The sequence below is a fragment of the Urocitellus parryii genome, chromosome 9, assembly GCF_045843805.1.
Source record: "Urocitellus parryii isolate mUroPar1 chromosome 9, mUroPar1.hap1, whole genome shotgun sequence".
Classification (NCBI taxonomy): Eukaryota; Metazoa; Chordata; class Mammalia; order Rodentia; family Sciuridae; genus Urocitellus; species Urocitellus parryii.
In genome coordinates this window covers 50844051-50859342 of record NC_135539.1, presented here as the reverse complement: position 1 = coordinate 50859342, position 15292 = coordinate 50844051, and the positions used below count along the sequence as shown (strand labels likewise).

Sequence of the window (15292 nt, the reverse complement as noted above, 5' to 3'; positions counted from 1 at the left end):
TGCTTTTTAAAAAAGCAGTCTTTTTTATAAAAAAAAAATATTTATTGTATATTACCAAGAGAATCTGGTGATATTTCTTCAAATTGGGAAAAGTTGATATGTCATCGGTTTGAACATGATTTATGACATAGTCTATGAATATCAATTCAAATTAAGTAAGATAAGCTTCTGAAGTATTATATATTTGGAAGATTTTTGTCAAGAATTTTATTATTTAACCTGTATTCTAATGTTGTCAACTAGTAACATTTTAATAATAAATATTTTATCAGGATAAATTACATTTTAACACTTTATTACCAAAACTCTGTTATTGAGCTGCCATATTATATTCTCAAGGAAACAAATGTGAAAGGAATAAAAACTTACAAAACAAGCAAAATATCTCCAGACTTGATAACCCCTCCCACACACACACACAGTCATAGACTCTCAAAAGAGATTAAATATCAGATTTTATCTAATTCAGTAGCTCAAGCATCTTAGTTTCAGAACAACTTTGCATTCTTAAAAATTATTGAGAACTCTAAAGACGATCTATATAGGTTTTATCTATTTATATTTACCATAATAGTGATTATAAGCAGAAACTGCATATGTATGAATTCATTTTAATATAACAATGAGCTCATTAAATCTTAGCATAAATAACCTAGTTTAACAAAATTAAGTATTTTCTGAAACAAAAAATTTAGAAGACAGACATTAACAATGTTTTTTGCAAATATTTTTGAAGTCTGGCTTATTGAAGATGGTTTTTGAGTCCCATATTTGGTCTTGCTGTGATGTTGTTTGTGTTGAAATATTAAAGGAAAAATCCAATTTTCCTTTTCAGATCATTGGAGATAGATATAGATATATAGATATATAGATATATACACACACACACACCCCAAAACTTCTCAGATTGTTCTTAAAGTTTAGTTATAATGTGAAATTTTAAATCATGTCAGTGTAGTTTTTATATTCTGTTTTGTTTGTTTTTCCTGCATGACTGAGTCTTTTTAATGTCTCAGTACCATATTTTGGTCATTTAGAAAACATTAGTTCCCTGGCTAGGGTGTAGCTCAGTGGTAGAGTGCTTGCCTAGCATGCACAAGGCTCTGGGTTTGATCCCACATATCAAAAGAGAAAAGAAAGAGATAGAGATAAAAAAAAAAACTAGTCCACTGACTTGAAGATCTTCCATATGCTTTATTAGAAAATATTTTTAGAATATTCACTAATGTAACCACCAGTCTCATCTGGAAAGATCTTAAGTATGCTCCTCAACTTTACTTTTTTTTTTTTTAACTTTACCCTAGTAAGAAAGGATAAAGCAGTACACACATGTATTATGAAAGCAATACACATTAGTAGAAACCAAATTTAAATTTTGAATTTTGATCTTTTCCTGGGCTAGCAATATGTGGTATGACACTCTCATAAGAAACTCTCCTGACATTTTCTCATGAAACAAGCCACAGTTTCCAATCAGCCATGAGATCACAAGTGTAAGTATCTAGTAGTCCACAGTATACTATCTCTGTTCTCTAACTTACATGTACTATGTAATTTGTCTTCTTGTTTCTAAGAAACTCTTCCCCAGCCTTAGGTGTATAAAATGCATTTTCCGGTTGTACTCTCTTCATCTTAACAATGGGTTTATTAGTATTTGACCTCCTCATAAGTGGAAAAGCACCTATATTAGGAAGCTTCAAGTTCTGGTGGTGAATCCTAGTTTCCCAGTTGCCTCTCAAAAGATGATTTTCATCATTGACAAAAAATATTTCCAGTTTTTTCTTGTAATGAAAGCTCCATTCGTTTATTTTTGAGAACATGTCTGCCAGGTACCCAAATCTGACTGTGTTCTTTAAATATATTTCAACACACATCTCTCAGATGTTCTTTCAGATAGGAATGCTTTTCCATGGGGAAAAAGCAGCTAGTTTAGTTTCACAGATGAATAGAATGCTTTTCCTCAAGGCAGCCATCATGCTTCTTTGTGAACCATTTCATCACACAAAATAGTGAAAAGGCATGTGCTCAAGGATCAAGATTTAATGTAACTTAAAGTTCATACTGCTTATTTATTGTTCTACTATGAGTGTGACTGTGGAGAATATGACTGTTTAGTTTGCTGTCAGTGCCTCAATTCAGACTGAGGTGGTAGAGCAATTTTACCCAGTATTTCTTTTGCCCTATCAGTGCAGCACACATAGACATCAACACAGCAGAAAAGGCAAATGGTATCTCAGTATTAGTATAAAAATAAAGTGTTGGGACCTTCTCCAAATTCTGCACACCATTTTTTAAGAAACACCTTGCTAGTCTAATCCTCTCTTGCAAAGAAGAGAACCAAGGCCAATAAAAAATAAGCATTATTATCTCAGATTTATTGTAGCAGTAAGTACAAGAATCAAAGCAGATCTCTGTTCTCTAACTTACATGTACTATGTAATTTGTCTTCTTGTTTCTAAGAAACTCATCCCCAGCCCCAGAAGGAACATTCCCCTGATGAAGCCACACATCACAGCACTGGTGTTTTATCATGTTTATTTAAAAGAGCAGGACTTGCCACATGAGGAATTTAGAAATTCTTTTTAACATTTTTAGACCTTTTCATTCAGTCCTAATGTTCTTGGGTGACCTTGGTTTTCCTAGCAGGTGATACAGGATTAGGAAATATCTAAGATATTTGTTTTATTTTTTAATTATAAAAGACCTTAGTAACAGGTTTTTATTCATTTATTTTTGCTCATTAATGAAAGTGCTCTGTCAGTGCTTAAAAGTTTCATGAATTTCTTATGTAATTTTTGTTTTAGAGAACTTGCATACTGGTGGAGCTGGGGTTGTGGCTCAGCGGTAGAGCACTCGCCTAGCATGAGTGAGGCGCTGGGTTTGATCCTCAGCACCACATATAAATAAATAAATTAAATAAAGGTATTATGTCCAATTACAACTAAATAAATATTTTTTTTAAAAAAAGAACTTGCATACTGGTATAAACCTAATCTGTAAAAGGAATCCACCTGTATAAGAAGCCTGGCTTTTAAGTGTTAAAGCATTGAAAATTGCTCTATATAAATTTCATTAACTACCTGCCCAGCACCCATGCTATAGAGTCCTGTTAAAACAAGGAAGCTTTCTCCCCTGCTCCAGTAGTTACACTGCTGATCAGAAAAAAAGTTTGGTCAAAAAGATTTTTATTTTCTCCACTTTGAGATGGGTTATGTGACACTCACCAGCCTTTGGAGGAGACTAATACATAAATGGACAAATTGCAAAACACCTTAGTGTGTTTGGAGTAAAGGAAGAAGAGCTGTAGTGCCAGACAGGTCTGGGTTCAAATCCATCACTCCTCAGCTTTGTGATCCTCCAAGAAATTTAACTGTAGCTAGAACAAAAGATAGAACCCAATGACCTTTTACTGTTTTTTTTAATATATTTTTGTGTTTAGCAAAAGCATAGGAGAAAGCAAGACAATACAATTGAGAATAATTTCTTCATTCAGTAAATATATACTGTATTGTGCAACTGCCAGATATTGATTGAGCGACAGTTCCTGCAATGAATGAAACAGCTCCTGCTTTTGTTACACTTATATTCTAATGGGAGGAGTCTAGACTATAATATAATATCATGATATTATTATACCACAAAGGACAAGACAATTAAAATTACAAAAAAGAAAACCAAAAATGATCCCATTGGACTGAGCAGCTACTTGTAGACCGATTGGTCATGAAGGGTCTCCCTGAGTGCTAGAGAGCTCAGTGGTGGTCTCAGTGGTCTCCCTGAAGCACCACTAGGAGCACTAGGGTTAGTAACCTCCATCTCTCTGTTCTAATGTGCATATTTTTTAAATTCTAATGTTTCCGGGCTTGAGGCAGAGAAGCTGTATATGTAGAATGATAGTATTTTACCTTCCTTTCTCCCATCCTGGAAAAGTTATTATTTGTGTGGTTTTAATCAAAGATAGAAGGTAAGTTTAGAAGTGGGAAAAAGGGTCAAGGAATGCTTCCCTCCTACTGGCCTCTCTTTTTTCATTGAAATTCAATGTTAAAAACCTGTAGCTAAAGAGACAACAGCCCTGCTTGTGGGGGAGTGGAATTGAAAGTGCCTTGGAAAAATCTGGGCAAACCCTAGTTAGGAACCAAAGGGAGTCTGTTAGGGACAAGTAAATGGATTGTGGAACAGGATTGTGGAACTGATTTTGAGACTAGAAAGCTTGTAATGCTGTCTAGTGTCATGGTGGTTGAATTCTGCAGCACTAATTAACAAGCAATGGGAGTAGAGTATACAAGGTGGGGGCCAGTTGGGGAAGGTGCCATAGGAAGACAGCAGTGGGGTGAACCTATGGTCTTTTGGGAGTGCCCATGATGATCGCCATGAAGCCGGTACTGGAAAAATAGAACATTACCTAAGCTTACACATAAGCATGGCCTAGGACAAGAGAACACAGGCAGGTAGATAATCATTCCATCTCTTAGTGAAAATGAATAATTAACTCATACATACTCCTAACTAGCAGATTAGATTAAATGTTCCCTTCAACCAGATTTTATAGTTACAACCAAAGGAGAATAAAGAGATTGGTGGAGGAGAAACCAAGCAGAACTCAAAGAAAAGAAATCCAAAGTAGTCACCAAAGATTTCAAACTTTGATGACTCTTGCCTTTGATGCTGGCTTGGGTCAGAATCTGATTATATGAGGTCTACCTTGGAGTCATATTCAGCTGATCTGATTAGCTCCACCCAGGTAACTACTATACCTCTGGTTATCTTGAGTGTCAATCAGTACCTAGTACCTCATTTTCTTTTTCTTTATTTTCTTCAAAATATTAGTATTGTGGGTGGTCTTTCTTTGCTAAAGAAAGTTATGCCTTGATTATAGAAGAAACAGTCAAGACTTACCAGCAGCAATGTTTAAAAAATGATTATCAATGAAACCATAACAAGGGAATACTTTACCTCCAAAAGATCCATGGCTGTCCAGCCTCTTGCATTGGTACTTCAAAATCATGAGCTTAATGAACTATAGAAAAACTTATAGCAAAAATGTCGTAAATCAGTGTGAGTTGAAGATAAATCAAATGTGAAGACAAAGCATCTATAAGACTACAAAACAGTGGGACTTTTTTTTTTTTTTTTTAGTTCTGATAATAAAACCCAAGGTCTGGTGCCTGCTGGGCAAGCCCTCTACCACTGAGCTACCACCTCACCCCTTGTCTTTTAAGTGCAGTTTACATATGCCTCAAAAGTGCCCAATCTATATAAAGTAAACCTACTTTTGAAATTACAGTATAAAAAGTAATAATTGTTGTGATTCATTTTAGTGTTACTGAAACATTGTGCTCTTAACCGCTTTAGTTTCATAATCATGGTGTTTAGACCAAAAGCAAGAAAGTTTCAACCTTCTGCATGTGTCCTAGTTTAATTCTTCCAGCTGACTATATATTCAGATGTTCAAACCTTGTCTGTTTATCCCACTAAAGAAAAGTTTTTCTTCATCAACTGCCATCTCTCTAGTCATACCCAGTATATATAACTATTGCAAATGCTATATAAATATAAGACTAAAAAAAAGAAAAAGCCCTTTGATCTCACTCCAGTGAGAATGGCAATTATCAAGAATACAAGTAACAATAAATATTGGTGAGCATATGGGGGGAAAGGTACACTCATATATCGCTGGTGGCACTGCAAATTGGTGTAACCACTCTTGAAAGCAGAATGGAGAGTCCTCAGAAAACTTGGAATGGAACCATTTGACACAATTATCCCAATCATCAGTATATACCAAAAGGACTTAAAATCATTATACTATAGTGAGAGCCACATCAATGTTTATAGTAGTTCAATTCATAATAGCTAAGCTATGGAACCAACCTAGGTGCCTTTCAGCAGATGAATGGATAAAGAAAATATGCTACATATATGCAATAGAATATTAGCCATAAAGAAGAGTGAAATTATGGCATTTGCCAGTAAATGGATGGATAGAACTGGAGACTATCATGTTAAGTAAAATAAGCCAATCCCCCAAAAAAAACAGGCCAAGTATTCTCTCTGATTCATGGGCACTAACACAATAAGCAGGGAAAATAGAGGTTAATCAGATTAGACAAAGGGAAATGAAGGGAAGGGAGGAGGGATGGGAATAGTAGAGACAGTAGAATGAATCAGACATAACTTTCCTATATGTTCATATATGAATATATGACTAGTGTAATATGTAATATCCACAACATGTACAACCACAAAAATGGGAAGTTATATTCCATGTATGTATAATATGTCAAAATACATTCTACTGCCCTGTATAACTAAAAAGAACAAAGTTTTTTTAAAAATCATCTTAAGGAAAATTTTAAAAAGAGCAACTTTTATTGGTTGTTGAAGATTGCTTGCAATGAGAAATTTGTTCCATTTACCAAAGTTTTTTTTCTATAGGAGATGATTCCATGTCCACCAGTCCTGTTGAGAAACACCTAACTCCACAAATGCTGGACTCTCCTAGAAAGACAGTCTGCACAGGTATTTTTTGTGGATGATAGAATGTCAGATTAAATGATCTGCTGCTTTGACCATGTGAAATGTTTTTATCAAGGTTAAATTTCAACTGGAACTCAAGTGAATATTAGCCATTTTAGTAATATTAACAACAAAAAGAATAATAAGAAAATGGGGTTAAAGCATTTCAGAAGTTTCCATCTGTTTTGCTGAGTGTCCTTGAAAAGTCATTAACTCTTCACAAATTTTTATGCTATTCATTCATCCCTAGATTTGGGTAACGATACTAACTTGACTGTTGTATAATAATGAATAAAATTTTGTGCATGCTACAAATTATTTTTCCAAAAAGATAAACAACTTCTTTCTACATGTATTAAAAACAAGTATCACATCCAGTTTTCAGCTGTTTTTCATCAGAAGTTCTTGAAATCAAAATAAGTCCTCCCAGACATAGGAACTAATAAAAAGGGCTCAATTAAGATGAAGAAGACACTTGTTGAAATTGAGAAATATTAAAATGTATTTTAAATGATAAAGCTTTTTAAATTTACTTTTCATTTGGTACATTAATTATGTGTCCTCAAAAAGATAGTTACTTGAATTTAACAAACCACTTGTGTAATTTTCTTTTATTGTCACTATTGTTTGAAGTAATCGGCTTTTAAATTCTCTCATAAAGAATACTTGTTTCCTCTTACTTTCTGATATATTTATGTATCTGATTTATTCAGTTAATGAACTGTATTTCCCCTTTGGTGCCCAACTCTTCTTTCTAAAGTCAAGCTATCTTTACATTTGTTAATGCTTTACGCAGCAAAATACTAAATCTATAACTATGTGCCTTCAAAACTTTGGTTGCCCTGTCCCTACCCACTTTGAGAGCCCACATCTTTTCACTCCTGAATTGAGAAATCATGGCTGTTATTCTCACTATCTTCCAGAGAAGTGACCAGTATCCCAAACCCAACTCCAGGTGGTGCCTTCGCTCACAGGGCCACTGAGATCTGGCCTGACTCACTCTTGCTAAACTGAATGCCTGTTAGTACTTTCTTTCCTGCTAGGTTTAAGAACAACAATTGGAATAGGAAAGACAGTAGAATGAATCTAACAATTTTCCTATGTACATATATGAAAGTACCTAAGTGAATCCCACCATCATGTACACCCACAACAATGAGATCCTAATTAGAATAAAATATATTCCATGCTTGTTAATTATATCATAATGGATTCTATGGTCATGTATAACTAAAAAGAACCAATAAAAATTTTTTAAAAGAGCAACAATTGGCTTCACTATTCTGTATAAACAAAAGCATGGAGTGTCCCCACAAAATAGCTCTTTGAAATGCACATGTTAACTCCTGTTCACACTGAATTGTTAATCCAATTAACACTTTGTCAACTGACATACGGGGTGGGGGAGGAGAGGGAGTAAGTGATACTGACAGGATGAATCATGTTAGGGATGGCTGAGCTGCCCAAATGGGTGTCATCAGAGAAACTGCAGAGAAAAAAATATAGTTTTATGGGGATCCTCATTAGTGAATAATAGCTATTTTGTCTCACTTTCCTTCATTTACCTCTCAAAAAGGAAACATTAGTTTAAAGATTCAGAACTATTTCCATATGATGAGCCCTCAAGTTCTGTGCTTATTTTCCCACATTAAATAAGCATCAGAAACTTAATCCTTCCTGGCAAGAGAAAATGGGAAACTATCTGCTAAATGTCTGTCTAACGTGATAGGAACCACCCTGGCACCTTCATGGATATTTTTCTCATTTAATCCCAGTAGCTAGTGTACTGTTATGCCCATTTCATAGATGACAATATTTAGGCGCAACAGAGTGACTGGCCAAAGCCACAAGTACATGACAAAGCCAGGCATCGAAACCAAACTGTTTGAACCCCCAAATTCAGAGAGTATAATGGTGGCCATAACTGTGCACAGTAGTTTACAATCTATACAAGGAGGAGCCGGGAAAGCCTGTGCAGACAAGAGGGCCAGGATTTGGATTCCAGCACTGCTGTTCACCAGCTTAGAAATCTTTACTAGAAAATGGCTCAACAGGAATTCCTCACTCAGGTTATCATGGAGATCAAATGAGATAATGCATGTGTTTTTTTTTTTTTTTACAATACCTGACATAAAATATAACTTATCATTAGAATAATGTTTAAGCAACAGTCATCATGAAAGAAACTCAGCTCTCAGAAAATAAGAATTCCCTTTCTTGCTAAGGAGGTGAGGATTTCATTGTTTGACAAACTCTCACAGGGTTGTGCTGAGTGGAAGGTGCCTGCTAGGTACTGGCATTAGGAGAGGAAGGGAGGGAGTTAGCCAAGAGCATAGGTCAGCAAAGCAGGACAGATGTGCCAAAGGGAATGGACAAATAGACACAGGACACAAATGTCCAGTTGGAAATGTGCTTATCTCAGTTGGGTCTGAGATAATGATGACTTCAGGCCTTCGTGCTGGAGATACAAGAAATGATATTTGGCAACTTGAGTACTTTGAAACAAAAGCACACTTGTGCCTATTGCCAGCACATTTTACAGTGCACACTCCACAGTCAACACTCAGTAAATTCTTACTGACTCTGCCTATTGCCACAGATCCTGGACAGCACTAAAAGATTGAGTAGGCAATGGCTAAATGTGTTTATAGTTTTTTGACAAAATTAAATTGAGCTCCCTTGTGTTATGAGACATTATTTTTATCCCAAACTTCTCCAGGATTTTACCACACTTATTTTAACCACAGACCATCTTGGGAAACAGTTTGAACCCCAACTGAAATTTATTATTTGAATTCCAAATGGGAGAGAAAACAGGGATGCCAACAAATAAAATTGTAAATAGGGTTTTTAGTTAATAAAATTAAAACCTAAACAGCACCTAAAAATGTTGGCTCCTTAGAGGTTGATTTGGCAGCACTTTCGTTCTGAGCCTGGATCCAGGGGCCCTGTTTCAAGAGCGAGGACACTCCCCTGCTTGTTCCATCCTAACATGCTTAGCAGTAGGCCCGTGGGCCCCAACAGATGGAATAATGGAACTCTGCCCAAACCCAGAGATGAGCGGGAACAACTTTGTTTAGAAGCAACAAAGCAGGCCTCAGTTCTGCCAGTGGAAATCAGGAAGTGAGTTGTAAGTAGCTATCTAGAGAATTGCCCCATGCACTTGTCTCTTAATTATGCCAGCTGCGTTTGGAAAGAGTATGATAAAGCTGAGTTAGACATTGGCACCTAGTGCTACTGAGCTCTCATTCTTCCTCCCAATGCTTCTAACATGCAAACAATATCCATCAGATCCAATCCTCTGGTGATGGAGGAGGTGGAGAACACGTTTTGCACATTCTCCAAACAAATGTCTGGTAGTCTTTCTGCATTTGTTAGAATCCTATGGACAGTATATGGCAAATGTGACTCTAAAAATTGGCTTGTACTTTCAGATGACTTAATTTTCCATTAATTTTCTCTTTCAAGTGGGCTTTCCAGAAGTATCAATTTAATGGTAATAGGAATTTTTGAATAAAGCCAGTTCTATTTCAAATGGGTTTTTTCTCCTTAAAATTCAGAAATGGTATTATATTTTGGAATTAATTAGGATTCCTTTGTATTTAATTTTCCGCCTCTGAGGAAAGAATGAAGGAAAATCACTGCTTCAAATTGGAATGGAACAGATAGGGTTCTGTGGACCTTACTTGTTTCTTAACTTCCTCAAGCTTTATTTTTCATAATATTTAAAAAGAGGGAACTATAGTACTTTCTTGTGGAATTAAAAGACCTAGCCTAGGTTCTAGACCATTGTAAGAACTCAGCATCTCCCAGTTCCCTTTTACTCCACAGTTAGATCAATTTCTCCCCAACTGTAAATGTCATTTTTCAAAATAGTTACTTTAATATGCTTAACAGATTAAAAATAGCCCACATTTAAAATCCTAATATTAAGTATTCTCATTGAATAATTGTACAAAATTAATTTTACTGAGTAAGCCTTTTATGTTTTCAGTTAATAAAAGCCCATGTTTAGTACCCGAGAGTCCTGTGAGTCTCTTTAACTCTGTTATGGGTAATTTCGTAGGATTTTCAGAAATTATGAATGTCAGTGGAAATTTCTACTGCTCATTATTTAGTACAGAGTTCTCTAAGATCTGTAATTTAGTAGGTGCAGGTGAGGGTTTTTAGATCACACCATCTGTGAAAGGCCTTGTAAATGTGTGGTGGAAAAAACCACTGTTGTAGCTACATTGCCAAGAAAGACTTCCTACAATCGTACTTTCTTAGTATTTAGAGTTTTAAAATTTAATGGCATTTTCATCTTCTCTAAGGACTCCTATTGTTCAAACTACTTTAAAAAAAAAAAACTGAAGTCAATCTAGCATAACTGACCTTTATTGCAAATTGCCTTCTTTCATCCTAAAGAAGAAATTGTTTGGAGGAGCAATTCTCAGGACTCCACTTGTCCTTGGGAGGTAATGAGCTCTCATACTTCTCAATGCTTAACCTCAGGAGGTAGTATGTGCTGCCTGTCAGATTACTAGATTACTTCCTTGGTCATTAGCAGTTCTTGCATTAAGTAGTCAAGGAAAATAAAAGACATGAATCATTCCCGTGTGCATATCTAGATATAGTCATTTAGGCGTAGCATACACTCATCACGAATATCCCAAAAGATAGTGCTTTTAGAAACTACTTCAAATAAGTAAACTTTCATTTTCCTTTCATTCATTCAACAAATATTTATGAGCATCTCCTATGTGCAGGCAGTGGGTGTTAAGTGAAAATAAATGCCTGTCCTAGTTCAAACATTCCCCCGGTTGCCCCACCCCACAAAAGTCCGCCACTAACTCTAGTCTCTTCTGTTTCCTTTCAGAACTGTTCTGTACATATACAGGAATATGTTTATGTGTGTATCCCCCAGCTTTTTCATCTAGACAATAGAATACTATGAATCTCACATCTTGGAGAATATTCCACATCAATCTAATTCATTCTTTTTTTACTGCTGCAAAGTGTTACATCACATAGTTGTATGATTATTTTATTAGCACTCTGTTGATGGACATGTAAGTAATTCCTGGGGCTTGGGGTATTTTTCATACATTTTTTGTGGTTTTTCCTCTTTCATTATTGGAGTCCTAAGCCAGAGGCCTGACTCAATAGGTGCCAACAAACCAGGTTCAACTGCACAGCAAAGGCAGCCTAAGTCCCTGTTATACTTCTGCCTTGCTTTTCTTCTAATGCACCAGTTTCATTCCCTTTCTCTAATGATTCTGGGAAATGGGACTTCTAGGAGACCCTCATCTTTTTGTGTACTTCCTGATAGATCCAGGCAGGCAAAAGTAAGTAAAATTTACCCTATAAAGCCTTATCTTCACAGTCTTCACAGATTGTGATTAGCTTGTGATGATTGAAAATGAGCCGGCTGACAAGCTTTTCTACCCCAGCCTCCATGCCTTTAAATTCAGGGCGCTTGGGAACTGACTCACTTGGCAGGTGCTAGACCTGTCATCCAGGCTCTGTCAATTCAGGCTGCCCACACTGCTCACACTGATCTGCGTTCTCCCTTGCTGGAGCCGACCTGGTTACCCTCAGGAGTGTCCTTTGTTCCCAACCACAGACAGCCACATAATGCAGAGACCTTTGAATATCTGACGTAGCACATTAACTTTAAATATGTCATAATCAGCTTATTCCATTTTGGTATGGCTTTATAAAGTACATCCAGTTTCATTTCTGAAACCCTTAACTCTTAGAAGGTTGCTTTCTTTTACTTGGTTATTTAAAAATAAAAAAATAGGAAGTTCCTTCCCAACTGAATCCTTTAGAGATCTTGAAGTGACCTTTGACACTGGTTGACACTGGTTGTTGCTTCAGCTGCATCTTCTGTTCTGTGTGGCTTCTGCTCTTCTTCATGTTGCATTACCATGCTCTGCCTCTGAAGTTCAGCTTTTCCATGTTCCTGTCTTCACTCTAATCTCCCTACTCCTCTCTCAGTGTATATCTGTTTTCTTACAGCAGTTTTTTCTTCAGAGACCACTTGTTACTGTGACTACATCAGTTTACACACCAATAGCATAATTTACTTTTATTATTATTTTATTATTTCCTCTGATAGACAACTGGCCTTACCATCTCCTTTGTTTTGAAGAATTTGATTATTATACTGAACCACTTCCTTATTCTGGCAGTTACTGGAGTTAAATTGGGGGGGAAAAAAAGAAGTAGTAGTTCCAGAGATATATCCTCTCTTTCTTTTGTTAATTTTCAAAATTATGAAATGTTAAAGGTTATTTTTAAATTGTTTCCTTCTTTTTCCATTGTAAAAGAAAATTGCTTGGGCATAATCTATCAATTCTTGATTTTTCTCTTTGGTCACTTTATCATCACTTAACAAATTCAACAAACATTTATTAATTCGTACCACTTGCTGGAACACTGTACCAGGTCCTTGAAGACACAGGCAAACCCCTTGCCCTCAAGGAATTCATTTATTGAGGAAAGGCAGACCATACACTTAGTACAATAGATAAACAAATGTTCCAGAGAAAATTAAAGCCAGAAAAAGGAATGGGTTGTTGCATTGGTCTGTTTTTTATTACTATAATGAAATACCTGAGGAAGGCTACTTATGAGGAAAAGGAGCTCCAAATTTGGAGGTTAGAAGTCCAAGCAGCACAGGGTAGATGAGGTCAGGCTCAGGCTTTTGTTAATATCCCTCTCATAAGAACTAACCAGATTCCCAGGACAATGTCCTCAGTCCCTTCAGAGGGCATGACCTTCCCACCCTGACCCAAGGACCTCCCCCTAGGCCCCACCTCTTAAAATTTCCCCAGCCTTCCAATATAGTACCCTGGGAACCAAAGCTTCCAACACATCGATCCCTGGGACACAAACCACATCCTAACTGTGGCAGAAATTCAGAATGGTAATACAGTATTAAATAAAGTGATCAGAGAAGAGTTCACAGGGAAGAGGTCATTTGAGCAAAACCTTGAAGGAAATGATGCAGCAGGTACTAGGGATTTAATGTTCTGGGCAGTGGGAACTTCAAGTGCAAAGCACTGAGGAGGTGCCTGTCTGGCACATTTAAGGAACAGCAAAGAGGCCATGATGGCTGGAGGGAAGCAAGTGAAGGAAATGGCAGAGTCACCCCTGAGACCCAAATAGCCTGAGGCTTTTAAGGCCATTGCAAGGACTTTGGCTTTCACTCTGAGATGAAGAGCCATTGGACAGTCATCTGTGAGCAGGCAAGTGAGGTGTTATGTCTTTTGCTATGATGTATTATTGTCATGTTTTGAGAGGATTTATGACTGAATAAAGACAAAATAGCCTTTATTCTAGCTCTTTTTGCTGTAAATGTTTTCTGCTTAATCATTTAGGAGTAGGAATCAACATAAATGACCCAATGTATTCTCTTCTGTATTTTTCCTACCCCAGATTCGTTGTATAGATGCAAAGACCATTATTAATTGTTAATATAATTATTTAATAAGCCTTATCTCAGGTCACCAAAAGTTATCAATAATTGTAGGCTTTCTGCAAATTCTGTGCCTCTTGATTTAATATATTTATTTACAACTCCAGTACTTTTCTAAAAAAGATGAGAATATGAGGCTTAAAATGAAAATAGAATTTTAAAATTAAAATTATGAATAAGGAAGGAAATATAGTAATGCACAGAAGTGGGTGTTATGAAATGATTGGCTAATCAGTTTGTCCTGAACCTCATGGTGACAAAACTAAGAAAGAAAACAACAGACAATATGATTATCCTTGTCCAACTTTTCCAGAACAGCACAAGTCCTTTTACTTCTTACTCTAATGTGCAATGTTTCATAGCATCCTTTTCCTATTTCACCACTGATTGCTTTTAATAAATTGGCCACTCTGCTTCCCAGCTGATTCCTACTACGCTACTTATGTATTTGAAGCATGTCAGTCTTACTAAAACAGTCAACTTTCTGATTGAATCATTAGTACACTAACTAGGTATTTAAACTGAAGTTGATTTTTAAATTTTTAATTCTGTTTTATGAGATGGTCAGCTACCTACCTGTGTTCACATCCCTGGCATCCTGGAAGCAGATTGTTCTTTGATCCTTTATGCACAATTCCAAGATCTAAAAAGCTCTGAAAACAGAAAAATTTATCAAAAAATTGATAAAAACTCATTCATAGGCAAAAACCTGAACTGAAATAAGACAATTTAAAGATCTTCATGTGTCCACTTGTGGATACTCACGTATTTTGCTATGAGAAGTGGCAATAGGTTTACTTATGGGCACCTCTGAATGTTATGTAACATTTGATATATGCTTCTTATTACTTTTCTAAAATTTGAAAGTGTAAATTGCAAAACACATGTGGCCCCGTGAGTTTCAAAAGGGTTTTTAGGCTTGCAATGGTCCCAGTTTCTAGACTAGTGTAGGTGCCTAGTAAATGTGAGTTGAAGTGAAGTTTGATTAATATGAAGTACTTAGAAACGAGAAACTTTTCCGCAGCCAGCCTTGTGACCTTGCAGCCTCAGGGAATAAAATAGATGATTCAGTTCTTAGAAGCAGGGCCCCTTAATTGTTCTCCTAAGGTTGTAGAAATTGGTCTTTGGTCAGGCTAATAAATCGAGGGAGAACGAAATGTTATTCTTTCAGTTAAAATTGTTCCTATTAGTATCCTAGACAGTGCTTTTTGGGTGATTCATGTGTTTTTTTTAATTTCATCTCTATGTCCTTACTTATCACTTTGTATCTTATTGTTTTTGTTCAACATTTTTTAAAGGTGTCACATCAGC

General features: G+C 36.2%; 1 protein-coding gene across 14 annotated transcripts in view; it reads left to right on the top strand.

The window, feature by feature from the left end:
* The window catches only part of Znf438 (zinc finger protein 438), a 176962-nt gene that overhangs the window by 156407 nt on the left and 5263 nt on the right, over positions 1-15292 (top strand). For 13 of the 14 annotated variants that reach the window (XM_026402332.2, XM_026402329.2, XM_026402331.2 and 10 more), the window contains one exon: positions 6436-6519. In XM_026402332.2, coding sequence (XP_026258117.1) covers positions 6436-6519 — 84 coding nt within the window. Of the gene's footprint in view, positions 1-1426; positions 1494-6435; positions 6520-15292 lie in introns of those variants that run through there. The other variant, XM_077802569.1, reaches the window with a different exon arrangement.